The sequence below is a fragment of the Rhinolophus sinicus genome, chromosome 18 (genome assembly GCF_057876585.1).
Source record: "Rhinolophus sinicus isolate RSI-liver-muscle chromosome 18, RSI-T2T, whole genome shotgun sequence".
Classification (NCBI taxonomy): Eukaryota; Metazoa; Chordata; class Mammalia; order Chiroptera; family Rhinolophidae; genus Rhinolophus; species Rhinolophus sinicus.
In genome coordinates this window covers 84,939,271-84,958,529 of record NC_142518.1, presented here as the reverse complement: position 1 = coordinate 84,958,529, position 19,259 = coordinate 84,939,271, and the positions used below count along the sequence as shown (strand labels likewise).

General features: G+C 36.5%; 1 protein-coding gene across 16 annotated transcripts in view; it reads left to right on the top strand.

Annotated features, from left to right (window-relative positions):
- Nucleotides 1–19,259, top strand: part of THOC2 (THO complex subunit 2) — a 154,867-nt gene that overhangs the window by 116,376 nt on the left and 19,232 nt on the right. For all 16 annotated transcript variants that reach the window (XR_012493508.2, XR_016019991.1, XR_012493507.2 and 13 more), the window contains 12 exons: nt 320–416; nt 5,328–5,445; nt 6,110–6,289; nt 7,045–7,209; nt 11,069–11,344; nt 12,363–12,504; nt 12,958–13,115; nt 14,042–14,170; nt 14,505–14,636; nt 14,722–14,906; nt 15,413–15,591; nt 15,833–15,935. Coding sequence is in view for 13 of the 16 variants with exons in the window: in XM_088795058.1 (XP_088651184.1) it covers nt 320–416; nt 5,328–5,445; nt 6,110–6,289; nt 7,045–7,209; nt 11,069–11,344; nt 12,363–12,504; nt 12,958–13,115; nt 14,042–14,170; nt 14,505–14,636; nt 14,722–14,906; nt 15,413–15,591; nt 15,833–15,935 (1,864 nt within the window). In the remaining 3 variants the exon portion in view is untranslated. The remainder of the gene's footprint in view (nt 1–319; nt 417–5,327; nt 5,446–6,109; nt 6,290–7,044; nt 7,210–11,068; nt 11,345–12,362; nt 12,505–12,957; nt 13,116–14,041; nt 14,171–14,504; nt 14,637–14,721; nt 14,907–15,412; nt 15,592–15,832; nt 15,936–19,259) is intronic.

The following is a 19,259-nucleotide window of genomic DNA, read 5'->3' as shown; positions in this document are numbered from 1 at the left end:
TGACCATGAGCGGGTTACATGATATATGTCTTCTAAATTTTCATTATTGATAGGTTTATAGCAACCTGAGATGATTGTTGTAAAGATTAAATGAAATAATTAATATAAAGTGCTTACTACAGTGCTTGGTATATGTATGCTCAATAAATATTAATTACTATCAATTATAAAACTCCGTTAAATGGCATCAACAATACAATTATTCTGACCTCATTTTGTTTTAGAAATTGAGTTAGTTGAAGAAATGACACTTTGTAATATTGTAGTTTTTGTTTTATGAATTGTTTTCTAAAAGTCCTTTTTTTAAAATTTCATATAGGTCTGGCTAGTTTCTGTGGTGCAGTTTTTCGTAAATATCCAATTGATCTTGCTGGTCTTCTTCAATATGTGGCTAATCAGCTAAAGGCGGGCAAAAGGTATTCATGGCAAATTATATGTAAATGAAATTCAATAATTAGAGTACTTCTGGTGATATTGGGATATTGAGATTGCTGTTATCCTGAAAACTTATGTTTGTTGTAGGCTTAACAAGAATAGTTGCTCACTTATTTATGTAGAATTCTTCAATTAAAATAAACGATAATTTAACACAAAAACATTTTTTTGCAGAAAGAAATTAATATTTGGCTATTAGGTAACTCTTAAAAGACTAATTCATTTTGATTACCTGTTAGGCTTTTGAATAAATAGTTAATGTGTATTGTAAATCCTCTTTTGACAAAACATTGCACTATTGGTTATGCTGCTGGACAGTTATTAGCTTTTACATTGAGCATTTGGTAAGAACATGTTTATTTTGAGGGTGTGTATAGTATCTTTAACATAATTGTTTTTGGAATTTGAACTTTAGAGAGATAGAAAACATATACCTTTTGGATAGTGTCTACTTTTTAAATAACTACTAAGTTTTATTATTTTATTCTGGACCAATATCAGTGCTTAGAGATTGAATTAGTATGTATATTAAACCTCATCAGTAATAGACTGACTAGAATCAAAGAACCAACTGGAAATTGTTTTCAAAAGCTTTCTGGAAGAAAGCAAACAAAAATCTGTAAGCTATCTGGTGTTCCAAACAAGTATTACCTAAGTAATTCTTGACTATTTTAGTTTAGTGGAAAATTTATTTAAAAAAAATTAGTTTCAGGACTTGATCAGCATATCATTTATGCTATGTGCATCTATCAGCCATTCCTACACATTTTACTCTTCTGTGTCTATAGGCCAGAAGAACATAATATTATTTTGAAACCCATCATTGAGTTTTCTGTACTGTGAATATAGTTTTTGTGACTATCTAATTAAAAGATAGTTTTAAAAAAGTTAAAATATTTCGTTGGTACTTGTATACTAATTTGCACGAAGATCCTCTTGTTTTCAAAAACTATATTTAGGGAAGACAAGGCCAGTTGAGAGAGTAAAGCACTTATTAAAAATGTTAGAAAACTGTTCCTTTGTCTATTAACTTGTCTTGGTTATGTGTAGCTTCACCTTTGGAAAAAAATCTGTATTTGTTTTCTAGGGAACAATGCTTTCACTTTATCTTCATTACTTAATTAATTAAAGAAGATCGTGGAAGTCATAGGTGTTCTTTCCATTGGCAGTCCTAAACTTTGAGAATTAAAATGTATAACTGTTGACGCAGTAATAAATGTGCTTAAGGTTGGCCACTAAACTGTCGTCTTAGGCTCAAATAGCACAACTTGGAACTTCTGTTCCCTTCCTTTTTTCCTTCCCTCTTTCTTTTCCTCCCTCTCTCCCTTCCAGCTGTGTATGATTGTTTAGAGAGATGGCTCTATACCATCAAAAATGTATATTGGCCATCCTGTACTGGATGATTAAAAAATGCTATGGAGGACATTATTGCGTCAACTGATAATGAACTATAGGTTAGATAAAAGTATTGTATCAGTGTTAGATTTACTAAAGTTGATCTATGCTGTGGTTATGTAAAAGAATAACTATTTTTAGGAAATGCACTCTTAGGTGATGTATTCTTAGGAATTTTAAGGGTAAAATGTACCCTTAAAGTGATGTTACTTACTAAATAAGTTATTCTCAAATGGTTCAAAAAGTTGTGTGCATGTGTATGTGTAAAGAGAGAGAGGGGAGTGAGAGAGAAAAGCACAAATGATAAAGCAACAAGAGTAAAAATGTTAGGTGAAGTTGAAGTAAAGGGTATACATGGATGTGCTTTGTACTGTTTTTATTTTTACATGTTATCTGTACGTTTGAAATTATTTCCAAGTAAAAAGTTAAAATAAGGAGGAACCAAGATGGTGCAGTAGGTAAACACTGTGCTTACCTTCTCTCATGACCACATCAAAATTACAACTAATCTGCAGAACAACCATTATTGAGAACCACCTAAAATCAAGCTGAACTGAAGCTTTTCAACTAAGGGCATGCAGAAGAAACCACCTCCAGATTGGTAGGAATGTCAGAGACGTGGAACAGGCTGGTCTCACACCCGTGTGTGATCATTAAAGAGTGGGAGGGCTATTTTGGCTATGGGGGTGCCTCACCATTCCCTAGAAGGGCAAGAGATCACAACCCCCCTCCAGCGCAAGGTTCCAGTGCTGGGGAGAGAAGTCCCCATAATTTCTAGATGTGAAAACCAGTGGAGATTGTGACTGAGTGAGACTGAGTACAGCTGCACTCCCAGGTGCTCATCTTAAAGGGACTGCATATGGACCTCCCCACCAGTGGAATCACTCGCTCAGCTCCAGCGCTGGGGCAGCAGCTGAAAAGGCAGCAGGGACAAATGGTGGGGAATTGAGTTGTCTGGCTTGGGACGGGGACTGGAGAGGCAGCTTTCTCCTCGATGGGGGATCTGGTGGAGGCCATTGTTTCTTTGTTAAGCCCTCTCCCTTCCCATGCGTGAACACAGACCATATCTGAGTCTCTGCAGTTTGTTCACCCTGGCTATTTGAGACCTGGCCCCGCCCAACTTTCGGTAATACCCAGGCTGCTTTCAGTGGCTTTGCGTACAGACCACTTGCCTTGGCTCAAGCTGCAGACTTTCTTAGACTCTCAGAGGTTTGTGGAACTGAGGCAAGCAGCATCTGGCTTGAGTGTGTCCTGTACTTCTGGTTGAGAAGCCCTAAGCTGGCACAAGCGACAGCTGGACTAGGTTTGCGGCTTGGCCTCTCAAGGCACTTCCAAGCATAGCATGGGCGGCAGCTGTCTTCGGATTTCTTTCTGGCTCCCCCTGCATGGCCCTGGGTGGGGCACGGGCTATGGCTGAAGTAGACCTAAACGGATCCCCTCCAAATTGGTCTTCGGGCTGGCGTCCTCAATGGTCAGATTCAAAATGAGCTGGAGCCATAGGGTCATCCCCTGCACAACAACTCTTCCACTGTAGTCAAGGCCAGTCCTCACAACTAGTGAGCCCAAGTATCAGTCCCTCACATTGATGTGCAGTTATCAACCAAGGCTCAACTACAAGAGGAGGGTACACACAATCCACACAAGGGATACACCTGGAGTGCATCACTCACGTGACCTGAAAGACTGCACAACTGAAACCCACAGCACACCCACTGTATAAGGCCATTCTACTCAGACTGGAAGACATAGCAGCTTTGGAAGACATAGCAGTTTGTTCCTAATACATAGTAACAAACACAGGGAGGCAGCCAAAATGGGGAGACAAAGAAATATATCCTGAATAAAAGAACAGAACAAAGCTCCAGAAAATTAACTAAGTGAAATGGAGATTAGCAATCTATCAGATGTAGAGTTCCAAACACTGGTTATAAGAATGCTCAGTAATCTCAGGGAGAACTTCAACAGAGAGAGAGGAAGCATAAAAATGGAGATGAAAACCATAAAGAACGAGTCAGAAATAAAGGATACAATAACAGAAATGAAGAATGTATTACAGGGAATCAACAGTAGATTAGATGAAGCAGAGGATCCAACCAGCGATGTAGAAGATAAGGTAGTAGAAAACACCCAACTAGAACAGCAAAAAGAATCAAAAAAATTGAGGAGACTTTTAAGGGGCCTCCGGGATAATATCAAGCATACCAATGTTCGCATTATAGGGGTATCAGAAGGAGAAGAGAAATAGCTAGGAATTGAAAACTTATTGAAGAAATAATGACAGAAAACTTCCCTAGCCTGGTGAAGGAAATAGACATTCAAGCCCAGGAAGCCCATAGAGTCCCAAACAAGATGAACCGAAAGAGGCCAACACCTAGACATATCATAATTAAAATGCCAAAGTTCAAATACGAAGAGAAAATCTTGAAAGCAGCAAGAGAAAGAAAAGCAGTTACCTAAAAGGGAGCCCCCATAAGACTGGCAGCTGATTTCTCAACAGAAACTTTGCAGGCAAGAGGAGAGTGGCAGGAAATATTCCAAGTGATGAAAAGCAACGACATACAACCAAGATTGCTCTACACAGCAAGTCTGTCATTTAGAATTGAAGGACAGATAAGGAGCTTCCCAGACAAGAAAAAGCCGAAGGAGTTCATCACCACCAAAACAGTATTACAAGGAATCTTAGAGGGATTTCTTTAAGATGGGAGGGGGGTTAAGGATAGGTGAAAGGGGAAGGGATTAAGAAGTACAAATTGGTTGTTATACAGTAGTCATGGGGATATAGTCAATAATATTGAATATAAGGAATATAGTCAATAATATTGTAATAACTAGGTATGGTGCCAGATAGGTACTAGATCTATCAAGGGTGATAGTTGGGAATGGGGTTGGGGGTAGGGTAAAAAAGGTGAAGGCATTAAGCAATACAAATTGGTAGTTAATACAGTATGGGGTATATAATCAACAATGCTATAAAGATCATGAAAGGTGCCAGATGGGCACTGGGCTTATCAGGGGGATCATGTCATAGACTGTGTAGATGCCTGACCAATGTGCTACACACCTGAAGCTGAAGTAGAATAATATTGAATGACAGCTATAACTAAATATACAGGTATATATAGTCACAGGATATGGAGTACAAGATAGGGAAGTTAGTCAATGGTATTGTAGCAGCTATATAAGTTGTCAGGGGGTCGTCACTTGGGGAGTAGGTTATCATTTTATGAGGGGTTCAAATGTCCAACTATTATGTTACTTTGTACACCTGAAACTAATTAAAAAATGGGAAAAAAAAGTTAAAGATAAACATTAGATAGCCCAAATATTTTTCAGTATAGTTCTAGGAATGCAGTTTTTCCTTAAAAACCATTCCAACCCCTTTCCTCTCATATTTGTATACAGATAATTAAGGGATTCTTAGTATATTAATTATAATATATTGTCACTGTTATATTTGAAGTTTCAACTATAGGCTGTGTCTTATTTTTTCTAAATAGTTTTGACCTGCTTATATTGAAAGAAGTGGTGCAAAAAATGGCAGGAATAGAAATTACAGAGGAAATGACAATGGAGCAACTAGAGGCCATGACTGGTGGGGAACAACTGAAAGCTGAGGTGAGAGTTGCTATTTTTGTTTATTGACTTTTTAAATTCAAAATGTGTGCATGTGCATAGTAAAGAATCCAAACAGTACATAACTATTAGGTTGGTACAAAAGTAATTTTGGTTTTTGCAATATTTAACCTTTTAAACCACAATTACTTTTGCACCAACCTAATACATAAAGCCAAACATTAGAGCCATACATACCCTCCTCACACTACTGCCCCCAGCTCCCTTTTAAAAATTGAGATATACTAGTTATTTTAACCTTTTTAAAAAGCTGAAACAAAGTATAAAAAGAGTATAAGTAATACATTTGTAAGATAAATAAATATCAAATCTTCTGTGGTCCTTGATATCCTAACTGGCATAAATCTGAACATAGTTACTCTTTTGTTGAATCTATTCCACACTGTATAAAGAATAATCCTTTATAAGGGACTGCAAGGTAGAAAATGGAAAATATGTAGAAGCTTCAGGACAATTGACAGTTATCTTTAAGCCAGTGACTATAACCAGTAATGGTGTCACTAAAATAATTTGTGCATAAAGGGAATGAATGTAGACTGTATGAGTTATGTTCAGGATTGTAACTGAACCTTTTCTGTCTTTTTTCAAATCAGATGGCATATGTTATGTACTGTACGCTGGTCAATCTATGTCTTCTCTTTCGTAGGGTGGTTATTTTGGCCAGATCAGAAACACTAAAAAGTCCTCCCAGAGATTAAAGGATGCACTATTGGACCATGATCTTGCTCTTCCTCTCTGTTTGCTTATGGCTCAGCAGAGGAATGGGGTGATCTTTCAGGAAGGTGGAGAGAAACATTTGAAACTTGTGGGAAAGCTGTATGACCAGGCAAGTTGAAGTGGCTTTTGTGTGCATGTGGATTTTTTTATCCTGATAATGGCAAATATAGAGTGTTACATAACTTGGAAAATGTCATTTTGCACATCATATGAGTGTGAAACAGCTCTAATATAAAATAGACATTCTGGAAATATACGTTATTTCTGTGCAAATTACGATATTTAAGTGATGGATCTTGGAGATGTAATAATCTGTAGAAGTATTCAATTAAGTAGATAACTTAAAGTTGTTTGCTCTCATATCTTTCCTGATCTCTGTAATTCTGTAATTTCAATCACAACAAAGTAGATTGATCTTTATTTATAAATGTTAAGCAACAAACCCTATGGTTAGCCTACAAAATGTGTTTGACTATCACTATATTACAAGGAAAACAAAAATCATACATGTTTAAATAAAGATTTCATCTTTTAAGGGCTAAAGAATTGAGTTTCATATATATAAAATTGTTGTATGTGATTTAAGTAAATATATTCTACTAAAAGTGATGAACAATAGCTTGGAACTTGAGACCTGGTTGATATTAAACCCTTAGATTAGTCAACTTTTCAGGATCTCAGTGTCTTTTTTGTAATATGATTATATGATTATGTTTGTAGATTGTCTCTAAAGTTCTTTCAAATTGTAAAATTTAAATTCTTTTTAATCAAAATATTGTTAAAATGACATCTTAATCATTTTGGAAAATGTTTATGTAAAATGGTGGCACATTTGTGTTTTTTTGTCTTATTTTTTAAATTTAGTGTCATGATACCCTGGTACAGTTTGGTGGGTTTTTGGCATCTAATCTAAGCACAGAAGATTATATAAAGCGAGTGCCTTCAATTGATGTGCTCTGTAACGAATTTCATACACCCCATGATGCAGCATTTTTCCTGTCTAGGCCAATGTATGCACACCATATTTCAGTAAGTATAAATCTTTGCTGCCACTCAAGAATGATTCCAAACTAGTTTTTACTGTTTTATTTGTAATTGCATTTTACTTTGACATAGATATAGATTATGTCTCTTGGGGAGTTACTCTTTTGTTAATACCCAACTCTGAGCAGTGTATAATGAAAATGCCCCCTTTAAAATTAAGTCTTAGTAGTTCTATAATTTTACTGTTATTATGCCACCAGTTGTTCAGGTTGATGTCTTATGGACCCTCTGGAACTGTAATTCTCAAACATTAGTGTAGGTGAGAATCACCAGGAAGCATCTGAAAACCTCAGTCCCATGTCCCTAAATACTAATTTAGTAGCTTGAATGGTACCTGTGAATTTATTTTGTTTTGTACGTTTGTTTTTCAACAAGCACAAGGTGAACGTGACACTCCTTTTGAATACAGAGTCTTGTTTTCTCAATGACAATATCCCTGTCAGATAGTTGACTTGTTATTACACATACTGTCTTGAAAGAAATATAGACTGTTCTAAAACCTCTTATGGTCTTTGTTGTGTGACTTCTAGGAAAGGTGTATCTATGGTTCTTGTTTTATTTCTCTCCACCTAAATGAAACAACTAAAACCAAACAACAACAGTCAAACTAGAGCCTTCCCAAATGGTATCCCAGTAGTGACTGTATTGAAATTCAAGTAAGGATGTGGAGGAAGAGGAGACAGCCCTCTGTCCTCTAGCTGCCACCTGGACTCTGCAAAGCAGTGACCTCTAATGGGAATTCACTTTTCCTTTCCCCTCAGGGCCATGGTCAATCCTTTGGAAACTGTGGTACTTGCCCACTCTGACTGGTGTCCCAGCATATTCTTCATTTTTACGTAGACTTGAATTCTGTTTTTTGTTGTTTTTAAATCTGTACTATACAAGGCTTTCACTATAGATTTGGGAGAAGATCTTGGTCCTTTCTCTTAAACTAGGATCCCATCTTTGTTTCCAGTAAGGGTATAGGGCTGTGTAGTAAGAGAGTGGAAAAAAGGCTGCTGAGAAATTTGGGGCTAATTAATCATTTAATGGACCACCAGCTCTTAGTGTTTACATGCCAACTGCTCCAGTTTCACACCTCCCTCTAACTAAATGTTAATTGATTTAATTATCACTTTATTGTCATTATGCAGCTATTTTGTGCTATATACTCTCTAGAGGGAAAAGGGGGATAAAGGAGTAGGATTAGGCCTTCTCTTTTAGAATCCAGAAAATTGTATGCTCTCTTTGCATAGTTATGTCTTGTGTTGTCGCCCCACCCCACAGTAGATCAGTCTCAGCTATACAACAGGGGACCTGATTTCTTGAAGGACTGAGGTGGGAGAATTTCTTCATCTCAGGAATTCTGACCTGCCCTGTGCTATACTGAGAAGAGAACACCCTAATCAGCGATATTGAACCCTAGCAAACAGGAACACCTGGTTGCCTGAGGTTGGCTGAACTTTTCCAGGTCAGAAAATGGAGCAGGTCATTCATACCAATAGCTACCTTTTCTGTAGCCTGTGTAAAATATTATGGCTGTATCATTTTAAGAGATACAAAAATTGAAACAAAAAAAAGTCATTTCCCTTTCAGGGTTGAGGAGGAAAGCAAAGAGCTATATAGAGATGGCTATACAGTCAAGTCAGGGATAAGTCTGTTACCCATAGAACCTGATGCCACATGCCACCTTCTGGAAAGGGAGTTCTTTGGAACCTTGGTTGTACTGGATGGTATCTAACCTTCCCTGGATTCTTGCTTTTGCTTCTTGGGTGAAAGCCTCTCTTGAAGAGCCTTCGAAGAGAGAGTATGAGTATTGGAGGACTGCTAGGTCCCTTTCGTAAATTGACTACCAGCAGGCTTTCATGGGAATTCAGCCAACCAAACACTGCTTAGATTATTGAGCCAACAAGAGCTTTTTGAACTATAATTAGAAGTACAGCAGTAACTGTGAATATCAGTTCTATCCATAGATCTAGTTCCTCAGGTGATTTGAGATGTAGAGTTATTGTGCTTCTACATTTGGCTGAAGATGTGAACTTGACAAGGGAGTTAAACTGACTTTATACAAGGAAATATTCATCCTAGGTAAATATGAAATGTAGGTGTCTTTTCTGATCATGCCTATCATTTTTAACTAGGTAGGGAATGGGGTGGGGGGTGCCTAGCAATAGAAGTCACAGATTCAGAACCATAGGATTGGGGAGACTGGGTCTATCATATAACCTATAAACTATAACCTAATTTTCAGTTTTAATTGCTGAGACCCACCTTGCAACATGGGTCTGAAAGAAAGTTAGTAATCTAGATCTCACCTAAATCAGGTAGCTAAACTATCTTATTCAGGTAGTTTCAGCACTGTTTTATCCTGTGTTTTGTTAGAACCTTGACAGATGTCATTCTGCTCACATAAATTTATATTAATAGTTATCATCAATGGACCTGCCCTCAAAATTTTAAAACCCTTTCTTATCCCAGGTGCTATTCTCTCAGGTCTTGATGTAATTGGGGCTTCTCTCTCATAAATAATGTTCTTTGTAGCTTTGCCACCTGTGTGGTCTCAGTAATTAACAGTGTGCTCTCCAAAATGCGAATAACAGGATATAAATCTTCCCATTTCTAGAGTAATTATACGATCTCAGAGCCTGCTTGAGATACCCTCTGGAACAAAGAGTACTTGGTATATCTTCAAGTCCAGTGAGCCTGGGATATATCAGCACTCAGGAGGGAAGGCAGCTGGACCTTAAGGAGCCAAGACTCTTGACTATCACAATGCAAAACTGGAAGTAGAAGCTTTGACCTCTGACCTTCTAGTTCTCGGTTTCATGTTTAGCACAAACTGTGAATGATTTAAGTGCTTTTCTAACATAAAGAAGAATCTAGTTTTAGATCTCCTCTTAGGTTCATCTTTAGGGATGATGCCTAACCCAAACAAAATTTTCTGGGTGAGAGCTCTTTCATCCTAAAGAAATGAAAGGATGAGAAAAGAGCAGTAGCTCCACTTGGTGTTATTTTCTTTTTGACATTTGGCATATACTTTGTGAACTAATATGTAGGTCCTCCCAATTGTACTAACAGGTTCTTTTTCTCATATGGCCTTCCTCTGACTCTTCCCCCAAATTAGGATAAACCAATCAGACCAAAAAAGCTGCAGTGTTAGTTCCTACACACTTTAAACTCCAGCGTACCATAGCAATTAATAGAAAATCTTATTTAGCTTAGCATTAGGGTGACCAGTTGGTCCTAGCTTACCTAGGACTTTCCCAGTTTTAGCACTAAAGTTTTGTATGCCAGGAAACCCCTCAGTCACTGGCAAACTTGGACAGTTGGTCACCCTACTTAGCAGTCTTATGGTAACTTTCTTATAACCTTTCTTAGTGTTGATCCAGCTTCTTAATTGACAAATTAGGACAGCTGATAGGGCTACATGTAGTGATAAAACATTCTGTCCTGGTTGGCTATTACTAGTTCCATTCTGCCTCTTTACTAGTGTTAAGACCCTCTACTTGGTCCCTTGAATACCTCAAAAGCAGGAGTGGAAACCCTACATGTCCAATCTTTGAAGCAGCAGTAAGAGAGAATAGGGTGGGGGGAATGGACTAGGGGCACACATACCCTAGTCACTTATTCGACAGGTCATGTACAGTAAGAATCTTCTTGAAAGCTCCTAGTGAGCACACAGGACTAAAAAGTGGAACAGCTTTCAGGGATGATTTATCTTAAAATAAATGTTCACAAGAAATTAGAATTCCTACAACAGTTTTGATTGGTCATCTTCTGATTCTTGAAAAGGGAACATAGGTTTTTACACTATGAAAGTCAATGCTGTAAATTGTGCTGTGTGTATGTTTATTTTTATTTCCAGTCCAAGTATGACGAACTTAAAAAATCAGAAAAGGGAAGTAAACAGCAACATAAAGTTCACAAGTACATTACGTCATGTGAAATGGTGATGGCTCCTGTCCATGAAGCAGTGGTCTCCTTACATGTTTCCAAAGTCTGGGATGACATCAGCCCTCAATTCTATGCCACATTCTGGTCATTGACAATGTATGACCTTGCAGTTCCACACACCAGCTATGAACGGGAAGTCAATAAACTTAAAGTCCAGATGAAAGCAATTGATGACAATCAGGAAATGGTAGGTTTTTGTTTTAGTAGCTCAAGTACAATAACTTCATGGCTTTAATTCAACATTACCCGTACTTTGTATTAGCTCAGGTTTCTTAAAGCTACAATCTTGTTGCTAAATGGGTTTAATGGTGACCTCTCGATGGTTGGGGCAGGTGCTTGGTGAGTACATGGAGGTTTTGATCAATCAAAAGGTGTTTGAGTTTGCTTTTATACTGAAGGTTGTGTTAGCAACTTAAAATGATCTGTGTGACTCCATTTGCAAGAGCAATAGGGGTTCCCAAAAGGAGAACTTTTTAGGAGAAGGCTTTATTGGTGAGGTGAGTCTTGATCTGGGTAGCCCTTGAAGGTAGATTGAGTTTGAAAAAATGGAGGCAAATTGGCTACTCCAGATTCAGAAAAGGTGTGAAGTAGTAGCAAGTTTAAGGACACCACTTTTACTTTAGTGAATGGGCTTAGTGATAAATTTGAGTGGTTGGGATGGGGCCAGAGTATGTAGAACAATGAATGTTAGAAAAGAGGACTTGATACAATTGAGAGCTATTTTAGATTCCTGACTAGGGGTGTGATAATGGTAAAAAGGTACTTTAGAAAGGTTACTTGTGGCTGCGGTATGAGGGATACATTTGATAAGAGGAAGGGACTGGCATTAGGCTAGAGATCACCTAGGTGGCTGTTTTCAGTAACTCATTGCGAAGTACTAAGAGCATAGACTATGGTGGAGGTAATAGGGATGAACAAGACATAAGCAATTGGGATATTGGAATGAAGGAGAAGGAAGAGTCAAACATGAATGACTCAGACTAAAAGTACCAGTTGGGAAGGTAGTCTATTTTGATGGGGTACAAAGACTGGATGACTTTGCCTCGAACTTATTAAGTGGACGTGAACGCACATCTGAGTCGACTCCTAACATCCCTGTTGAAGTAATGAATATAAAGTATCAGCATTTATCTCTTTTTGAATTTTTTAATTAAATGGAGGTAATGTGCCTATAGTTAGAAAAGTGTCTAACTTATACTTTGTAGCCTCCAAATAAAAAGAAAAAAGAGAAGGAGCGCTGTACTGCTCTTCAGGACAAGCTTCTTGAAGAAGAAAAGAAACAGATGGAACATGTACAGCGAGTTCTACAGAGACTGAAACTGGAAAAGGACAATTGGCTTTTAGCAAGTAAGTTGTTGGAATTGCTAGATTCCTGCTACTGCTAAATTACAAAAGCAAACCACATAACTTTGGAAGTGTTGAAGTGTATTATGTTTGTGTTTCAACTTTGTTCACTATCCCATTCTTTGGTTATTCATTAATGCAGTATTAACTTCACATGTTCACTGAAGGAACTGATTTAGTTTGCTGGTGAAATTAATTAACTTATATCTATAATATTGGCAGTTTATCATTCAGGTTTTCTGTATAAATTCATATTTCTGGAGAAATTATAGATACAAAAGTGTCCATAGAGTGAAAATGAAAGTCTTATCCCAGGCATGACCTTTTGGTTACAAACTATAAATAGTTTGTGGTTTTATAGCATTCTCTACACTAAAGTTAATGTGTTGTCATGTTTAGCAGCCTTGAGGCACTTGAGGAAGTTTACCACTTAATATATTGTTCCCTTATTTTTAGAATCTACCAAAAATGAGACCATCACAAAATTTCTACAGCTGTGTATATTTCCTCGATGTATTTTTTCAGCAATTGATGCTGTTTACTGTGCTCGTTTTGTTGAATTGGTACATCAACAGAAAACTCCAAATTTTTCCACACTTCTTTGCTATGATCGAGTAAGTTCTTTTTATTGCAACCTTTGAAAAAAGTCTCACACAAAGATAGCTAAACATTATAATCTATAGAAGTATTATTGTGTGTGTTGTTAAAAGCATGAACTCAAGAGCCAAGTGCCTGAACTTGAAGCCTAGCTCTGCTACTTTCTAGCTACATGATCTTTGACAAGTTTTTTTTTAACCTCTCTGTGCCTCAGTTTTCTTAACTGTAAAATGGGATAATAGTACTTGCTTTATAAGATTGTTGTGAGGATTAAATGAGTCACTACACACAAGAGCACTTTGAATAGTGCCTGATATATAATAAATACTGCTAGTTAATCTATTAACTCAACATTTGGGTATATATGTTTGTCAAAATAGGTAGAACTCTCTTTTCCATTTTTAACCTTCACCCCCTCAAAATGAACAAAAAAAACCTTATACCTTCACACATAAATAAAAGCAGGGATGCCTTTCAGTATGGTCACATTCACAGATTTTTTTGCCACTGGCTTTTTTCTTAATAAATTACTGCATTTTGTGGTTTAAAAATGTAACATATGTTACAGCATGTCAACTGCCTATTTCAAGTTTCTATCAGCCTCACCTCTGCTTATTGTCCTCCTAACCCCAGTAGTATCTATGGCTAAGCTAAGTCTTTGTTAAAGAAGTTATGATGTAATAATAATGATAGTTTTTTTTTGTCATTGTAAATCAGCTGTCTTTATAAAAGTTATTTTTGTTGTTGCTTCATGAATGTGCTATTTCCTCACAAAAGTCAAAATCTTTAAAGATCTCTGGAATTGTAACTATAAAAGGGGAAGATACATTTTGACTAAACCTACCTGTTTAGTTTATGATTTGCTATAACATGATCTTTTAATCTTTTGAACTAATTTTGAACTTGATTTGTTTTTTATTTTTCAAACATTTTTTTCCTGTAGGTTTTCTCTGACATAATTTACACAGTCGCAAGCTGTACTGAAAATGAAGCTAGTCGATACGGGAGATTTCTTTGCTGCATGTTGGAGACTGTAACCAGGTGGCACAGTGATAGAGCTACATATGAAAAGGTATGATTAATAAATACACTTACATTTATACCTATGCATATGACCACTTCCAGTAATCTCTAGGTTGTTCAGTTATAAAAAGGAAGCTGAGTTGAAGATTCAGTTACAAAGCGATGTTTAAAATTTAAGCATAATTCATCCATTATTAAAAAGGGCTATATATTTTTATGCTATCTCAAACTGACGACATTCCAAATTAATATCATTGAATAAGATGAACCTAACTGTGAAAATTACTTATTATTCAAATATACATCATGTTTTCATGTGGAATCATTAGTCTACTTAAGGGACAGAATTTTTCTTTTAAAGTAACAACCTTTTTCCCCCTTAGGAATGTGGAAATTATCCAGGATTCCTTACTATATTACGGGCAACTGGATTCGATGGTGGAAATAAAGCTGATCAATTAGACTATGAAAATTTTCGACATGTTGTACATAAATGGCATTACAAACTAACCAAGGTGAAAAAAATGTATTTCTCAAAGGTGGTATTTTCTCTTCATACTCATACTTTTATAATAACAGATTTTTAAATGTTTGTTGTAGGCATCGGTACATTGCCTTGAAACAGGCGAATATACTCACATCAGGAATATCTTGATTGTGCTAACAAAAATACTTCCTTGGTACCCTAAAGTTTTGAATCTGGGTCAGGCTTTGGAAAGAAGAGTGCATAAAATCTGCCAAGAAGAAAAAGAGAAGAGGCCTGATCTATATGCATTGGCTATGGGGTAACACAATTATACTTTAATGTGATTTATGAGACTAGATGACAGAAGGATTCTGAAGACTTTAAAATGTTTTACAGTGGTGAAGTGTATCTTCTTCCTTACTTCAGGAGATTATGGGAGATTATGCGATCATGTTCCCACAGGCTGGTGAGAGTTGTCACTTCTAATTATCAGGTTCCAGTCTATACTGGATGATAATTTCACAAGTCATATATAATAGATCTTGGTTTGAAAAAAATGTAATTTTATCATCAGTTGGGTTATCAGATCTTCAATAGTGAAAAAAGGCATCTTAGTTTAAGGATTAATTTACATTGAAATTTTTATTTTTAAGAAAGTATCTAAAGCTCTCTATAAATACCTTAAGAACTTACTGAAAATTAATATTTTTTGTTCCCTGGAATTAAGTAGCAGAGTGAATAACTTGCTAATTTTATTCTTTTAAACCCCATGTTTGTGCTTTTTGATTTGTATTTGTATATTTAAACACTTTGTGCGACTTTCAGCTACTTTGGGCAGTTGAAAAGTAGAAAGTCATACATGATACCTGAAAATGAGTTTCATCACAAAGACCCGCCTCCGAGGAATGCAGCTGCCAGTGTACAAAATGGGCCTGGTGGTGGGCCTTCTTCATCGGCCATAGGAAGTGCATCTAAATCAGATGAAAGCAGTACTGAGGAGACTGGTATGCTTATTTGTAGAAATTTATAAGTAACATGCTTTGTTTGAACAAACTTAAATGTTTTGTATCACATGACAAGTACAATGCTGGCTTAGTATTACTTTTTCATTACCTAGGTAAGAGTATGTAACCGTCAAGAAGTAATCCTTTGTTTCTTTTTAATTAATCTGTAATCATTTTGCTGTGAAATTGTAGTTTAATTGCATTTAGGAACTCATCAAATAAAACCTTACTTTTATTTCAGATAAATCAAGAGAGAGATCTCAATGTGGTGTGAAAGCTGTTAATAAAGCTTCTAGTGCCACACTGAAAGGGAATTCAAGCAATGGAAATAGTAGCTCTAACAGGTAGGAACACTGTGCTCGCTATATAAGTATGTGTATGTCAAAATTCTGAATTCTTACATGACTAACCTCATTAGACATGAATGGAAGAAGGTAGTAATTGAATGCTATGAAATTCATTTATGTTGGACTTTGACGTTTTGATGATGTGCTTACCATCCTCACTGTGTTTTGTATAATGTTAAGACTGACTTTGTTTCCACTGCTGGGATATGCAGGGGAAGGTAGGTGGTGAAATTAAAACATTTTAGGATTGAGTGTTTTCTGTGGACAATCTGGATAAGAATACTTAACATAAGAGAAGACTACACTGATTTAGGTCAGTGATGCATCCAGCCAAGTAATCTAGTTCCTGATAGTAGCACCCTTGGTTGGCTTATGGGATAATTTTGGTTGTAGTCCTCAAAGGTTACAAATGTATACAAAAAAGTGCCTGGCATCGCTTTGATCATTCTTTATAATCTGCTATTCATGAATTTGATTATTTATACTTATGGTACTTCCTTTTTACTTGTCTAAAAGTCCTTTACTTTTCAAAGGGCTATTCTTAGATCTATAATTTTTTTAAATTAAAGTTTATTGGGGTGACAATTGTTAGTAAAGTTACATAGATCTCAGGTGTACAATTCTACATAACATCATCTATAAATCCCATTGTGTGTTTACCACCCAGAGTCAGTTCTCCTTCCATTACCATATATTTGATCCCCTTTACCCTCATCTACCATCCCCTCCCCCCTTACCCTCTGGTAACCACCAAACTGTTGTCTGTGTCTATGAGTTTTTGTTCCTCATTTGTTTGTCTTGTTATTTGTTGTTTTTGGTTCCTATACCACATATCAGTGAAATCATATGGTTCTCTCGTTTTCTGTCTGACTTATTTCACTTAGCATTATATTCTCACGATCCATCCATGTTGTCACAAATGATCCTATTTCATCTTTTCTTACTGCCGAATAGTATTCCATTGTGTATATATACCACAACTTCTTTATCCATTCATCTATCGAAGGATATTTTGGTTGTTTCCATGTCTTGCCACCATAAATAAAGCTGCAATGAACATTGGAGCACACGTGTCTTTATGTATAAGTGTTTTCAGATTTTTTGGGTAGATACCTAGGAGTGGGATTGCTGGGTCATACTATAGTTCTATTTTTAAATTTTGAGGAGCCTCCACACTGCCTTCCATAGTGGCTGCACCAGTCTGCATTCCCACCAACAGTGTATGAAGGTTCCTTTTTCTCCACAGCCTCTCCAATACTTGTTACTATTTCTCTTGTTGATGATAACCATTCTAATTGGGGTGACGTGATATCTCATTGTGGTTTTTATTTGCATTTGTCTGGTGATTAGTGATGTTGAGCATTTTTTCATAAGTCTATTTGCCATTTGTATGTCCTCTTTGGAGAAATATCTCTCCAGGTCCTCTGCCCACTTTTCAATTGGGTTGTTTGTTTTTTTGCTGTTGAGTTTCATGAGTTCCTTATATATTTTGGATATCAGCCCCTTATCGGAGGCACTGTTTGCAAAAATCTTCTCCTATTCAGTTGGTTGCCTCTTTATTTTGTCCATGGTTTCTTTTGCTGTGCAGAAGCTTTTAAGTTTGATATAGTCCCATTCATTTATTTTAGCTTTTACTTCCCTTGCCTTTGGAGTCAAATTCATAAAATGTTCTTTGAACCCAAGTTCCATAAGTTTAGTACCTATGTTTTCTTCTATGTAGTTTATTGTTTCAGGTCTTATGCTTAAGTCTTTGATCCATTTTGAATTAATTTTGGTACATGGTGACAAGTAGCAGTCCAGTTTCATTCTTTTGCACGTGGCTTTCCAATTCTCCCAGCACCATTTATTAAAGAGGCTGTCTTTTCTCCATTGTATGTTTTTTGCTTCTTTGTCAAAAATTATTTGTCCGTATTTATGGGGTTTATTTCCGGGTTCTCAATTCTATTCCATTGGTCTATGTGTCTGTTTTTCTGCCAATACCGTGCTGTTTTGATTATTGTTGCCCTGTAGTACAAGCTAAAGTCAGGGAGTGTCATACCTTCAGCATTGTTCTTTTTTGTTAAGATTACTTTGGCTACTCAGAGTCTTTTGTGATTCTAAACGAATCTGATGATTTTTTGTTCTATTTCTGTAAAAGATGCCATTGGGATTTTGATGGGGATTGCATTAAATCTGTATATTGCTTTGGGTAATATGGCCATTTTAACTATTCCAATCCATGAGCATGGAATGTTTTTCCATTTCTTTGTGTCTTCTTCCATTTCTTTTAAAAATGTCTTGTAGTTTTCAGCATATAGGTCTCTCACATGCTTGGTTAAGTTTATTCCTAGGTATGTTATTCCCTCTGCTGCAATTGCAAAAGGAATTGTTTTTCTTTTTCTTTTCCTGAGTTCATTGTTAGTATATAGGAAAGCAATGGACTTTTGTACGTTGATTTTGTAGCCAGCCACATTACTGTATTCGTTGATTGTTTCTAATAGCTTTTTGGTGGAGTCTTTAGGGTTTTCTACATACAGCATCATGTCATCTGCAAAGAGTGACAGTTTCACTTCTTCATTCGCAATTTGGATGCCTTTTATTTCTTTCTCTTGCCTGATTGCTCTGGCGAGGACTTCCAACACTATGTTGAAAAGCAGAGGTGATAGGGGACAGCCCTATCGTGTTCCTGAACGTAGAGCGAAGGGCTTCAGTTTTTCACCCTTAATTATGAGATCAGCTGAGGGTTTGTCTTATATGGCCTTTGTTATGTTAAGGTATTTTCCTACTATACCTATTTTATTAAGTTTTTAAATCATAAATGGATGTTGTATCTTGTCAAATGCTTTTTCTGCGTCAATTGACATAATCATATGATTTTTTTCCCTTTATTTTGTTTATGTGAGGTATCACATTGATGGATTTGCATATGTTGAACCATCCTTGTGCCACTGAGATGAACCAGACTTGGTTGTGATGAATAATCTTTTTAATGCATTGTTTCATTTGATTTGCTGGAATTTTGTATAGGATTTTTGCATCTGTATTCATCAGAGATATTGTTCTGTAGTTCTCTATTTTTTGTTGTCCCTGCCTGGTTTCGGTATCAGGGTAATGTTGGCCTCATAAAATGAGTTAGGGAGTACTGTGTCTTCTTCAATTTTTTGGAAGAGTTTGAGCAGGATTGGTATTCGATCCTCTTTGAAGGTTTGGTAGAATTTACTAGTGAAGCCATATGATCCAGGACTTTTGCTGTTGTGAAGGTTTTGGATGCCTGACTCAATTTCGTTACTGGTGATTGGTCTGTTGAGATTTTCCAGTTCTTCATGGTTCAGCCTAGGAAGG